This window comes from Citrus clementina, unplaced genomic scaffold, assembly GCF_000493195.1.
Source record: "Citrus clementina cultivar Clemenules unplaced genomic scaffold, Citrus_clementina_v1.0 scaffold_2, whole genome shotgun sequence".
Classification (NCBI taxonomy): domain Eukaryota; kingdom Viridiplantae; phylum Streptophyta; class Magnoliopsida; order Sapindales; family Rutaceae; genus Citrus; species Citrus x clementina.
In genome coordinates, this window is record NW_006262688.1 from 24,126,283 (window position 1) to 24,129,940 (window position 3,658).

General features: G+C 31.8%; 1 protein-coding gene across 1 annotated transcript; it reads left to right on the forward strand.

Annotated features, from left to right (window-relative positions):
• The first annotated feature begins 1,635 nt into the window (after positions 1 to 1,635).
• Positions 1,636 to 2,757, forward strand: LOC112100994 (receptor-like protein Cf-9). The gene has a single exon (XM_024190879.1). The coding sequence runs from the start codon at positions 1,636 to 1,638 to the stop codon at positions 2,755 to 2,757; it is 1,122 nt and encodes a 373-aa protein (XP_024046647.1).
• Positions 2,758 to 3,658: the final 901 nt, after the last annotated feature.

The window sequence follows — 3,658 nt, forward strand, 5'->3', positions numbered from 1 at the left end:
AGTGGCACCAGCTCTCTATGTTCACAGTTTTGCTAAAAGTGCATTTTGGCAATGGCATAAAAGTAACCAGTTTTATCAAGTCGAAAAGCCATTTTCTTTTGGCGTAGTTAGTTACTACCACATCATCCAAGAATTTATACAAGCCGAATCTAAAATTTGTGGCGTTTGTGGTTCAAAACTATCAAAAATTTCTTCTCAAGAGTTTCCAATTTTGCGATTTACTTTCAAAGTATCACAGTATGAATAAATGTCGAACACAGAAATTCACCTGTCTTGATAAGTCGATTATATTTTCAGAAATCCCTTACGGCTCACTCAGCTCCAGAATCTGCAAATATATCAACATATTATTTAAATGCAGACAGTTTGCAAAGATCCTAAGTTCATTTCTTCACAAATCTTAAATTTCCTTTTATACGCCTATTATTATTCTTCCTGTTTACACTGATCACTAACTTACAATCAAATTCAAATCATTCAATCTTACAAAATTTTCTGTAGGAGTGATTTAATCTCTGTACTCTCTAGATTCCATCTGTAATCAATTTGTTCAATAAAGCGTCAAGTACCTTGTTACCGAACCTCGTTACTTTGTTGCGTGTTGGTTCATTGATTTCTTCTTCTTTGTTCTTGGTTCTTTTCACCAGAGTTATTTGATTCTTCAATTGTACTTGGTTGTTTGAGTTTGGTAACTGCTCTGATTTCATAACAATATTATCTTTATTTGTTTACGAATTATTATCTTTAAAGCGTAGCTCAAAAAAATCAACATTAACAATAAATTTACAATTGCCTAAGGGTATTACGTTTGAAAAAATTATACTCGATAATGGATAAAGCTAAATAAATATCCCTATTTTTAGATATTACAAAAATTGAACGTATTTAAGATTTTTAAATTAAAAATAGTTTTCAAGCATCATATATATCAAATGTACACTGAAATACCAGAAATATTAAAAACACAATTCAATTTTAAATTATATTTCAATTTTTATTAACTCTTTTTAAATCCTGACTAATTTCTCATGCCAACTGTTCTAGCTTTGTTGTCTAAGACCTGTATGAGAATGAAGAGACTTTAAGGTTTTGAACTAATTCTATAGACCTTCAAGTAAAATGGAAATTTTTTTGCTTCCGTTTTATGTTTCTTGTGGCCTGGTTCGTTGTGGATGGGATACAAATAATCTTTAAGCCACGGAAATTAAAATTGATCGATCAAGATGTTGAAGTGTAACAATCGATTCTTTAATACACAAGTCTTCTGCCCTTGTCTTCACGTACGTCTTGTCGATCTAACAAAGCCAATTATTCGGTGACGGCCACACTAGGGAACTTGACTAATTGACTTGCACTAACAAGTCATCAATAAGTCCATTAACGACTTCGTCTTTGAGTGCTTGCTTTTCCGGATACCACCACATACTCATACATCCTAGCTTCAAGATAAAACAAACTTCTCCATTTCCACACAAAATGATTCCACACTTGGATAAATCAGAACATAGCAATAATTCATTTGCAATAATTGAAAGTTGCCTATATAAAGCATCGCAGCTTCACTACCATTATGCGCGCCATAAAAGCAAAATACCATAAAGACACATTTTAGATCAATTCCTGGGGAGACAAATTATGGGGTTATCATTACGTTTCTTTACCTTTATGCACTTAGTTTCTTCCTTGTTAATATTTCACCTTGCAATTGCTCACTTCACTTCTTCCATGCAGCCACACACACTCTGCCATGATCAAGATCGTTCTGCCCTGTTGAAATTCATCGAAAGCCTTACCATTAATAGGTATGCTCCTAGAAATCCTTTGTCTTATCCCAAGGTTGCATCCTGGAATCAGGATGAACAAAATAGTGACTGCTGCTCTTGGGATGGCATAAAATGCGATGAGGACACTGGTCATGTGATCAGCCTTAACCTCAGTAGCAGTTGGCTCTATGGCTCCATCAACTCTAGCAGCAGTCTCTTTCAGCTTGTTCATCTTGAATGGCTTGCTCTCGCAGATAACCATTTTCATTTCTCTGTAATCCCCTCTGAAATCGTCAACCTTTCGAGGCTGACACGTATATCTCTCTCTGGTTCTTTTTTTGCTGGTCAAATACCTGCAGAATTGCTAGAACTCTCGAGGTTGGAGGTTCTTGATCTATCATCAAATGACCATCATCTGAAACTCCAAAGTCCTGGTCTAGCAAATCTAGCTGAAAAGTTAACCAACCTCAAACGACTTAACCTTACCGATGTCAATATTTCTTCTGCAGTTCCTCCTACATTCGCAAATTTGTCTTCTTTAATTTCCTTATCTCTAAGTGAATCCTTTTTGCACGGTGAAATCCCTACAGAGATTTTTCAATTGCCCAACCTTCGATTACTTGAGCTCGCGTACAATTCAAATCTCACAGGACATCTACCAGAATTTCAGAAAAGCAATTCCCTTGAGCTTTTGAATGTTGCATTCTCGGGATTTTCTGGTAAGATTCCGAATTCAATAGACAATCTTAAATCATTATCTCACTTGTATTTGCCACGCTGCTACTTTTCTGGAAAAATCCCCCCTTCACTTGGTAATCTTACCAAGCTCGCTCATTTGTTCCTTTGGGGTAATGGATTTTCGGGAGAGTTGCCTACTTCCATTGGAAATCTAGCTTCTTTGGAAATTCTAGCTATCAGTTCATGCAATTTCTCAGGTGAAGTTCCAGCTTCGTCACTTCGTAATCTAACCCAGCTTACATGGAATAAAGTATAAATTTAATCCAATACGGTTGCGTTTATTTCTCGAATTGAATTGAAAATCTTGAGGATTGAAATTCTAGGATTGGAAGTGTGGAGTGAAAGTTAGATGGGATTGTTTATTTACATTGAAATGAGAGTGTAGAATGGAAATTAGAATTCTATTTATAAATTTATTTTGTCTTTAATTATAAGTTGTTTCAAATTATAATTTTATCCTTAAAAAAAATTAATTGAGCCTCTTATACATGAGAATTTTGTAAAACTTCTCTTTTTTTTTATTAATATATTTTCAGATTTATATAAAATAAACTATTTATTTTTTATTAATTTTAACTATACAAATTAATAATATTTATTAATATTCTGAATTATGTAAATCACTATTTTTTATTAATTTTAATTATGTAAATTAAAAATTATTGATAAGAGCAACAAAAATTATTATTAATAAAATAGTACAAAATTAATATTTTCTAAGAATAAACTATTTATTATTTATTATTGGCATTAAATAAATATAATACTATTAAAATTAAATAAATATATAGTAATATTATTAATTCTCTATGAATATAATAATATTATTTTAAAACAATTTTAACTTAGATGAAATAAATTATTATTTTTAACTAAATATAATAATATTATATCTAAATAAGCTTAATATTATTATTTTTAATAATTGGGACAAATAATTTTTCATCCCTAAGTTCTCGTTCATTGTCTTGGATCGCTGATCTAAAGAAACTCACTATTTTAGACCTTGTGTTAAGATAGTCAAATTGATTAGTCACGTGCTAGTTAATATAGTTAGTTAAATAGAATCTGTTATACATGATGACATGGCTGCTTATGTGGTAAATTAGTTTTAGTTACTAGCTCAGCTGATTTGCATGTAAACAGAATGAAGAATA

Excerpts from the sequence above, each read along its gene's own strand:
- LOC112100994 (XM_024190879.1), top strand. The coding sequence starts at position 1,636 with ATGGGGTTATCATTACGTTTCTTTACCTTTATGCACTTAGTTTCTTCC.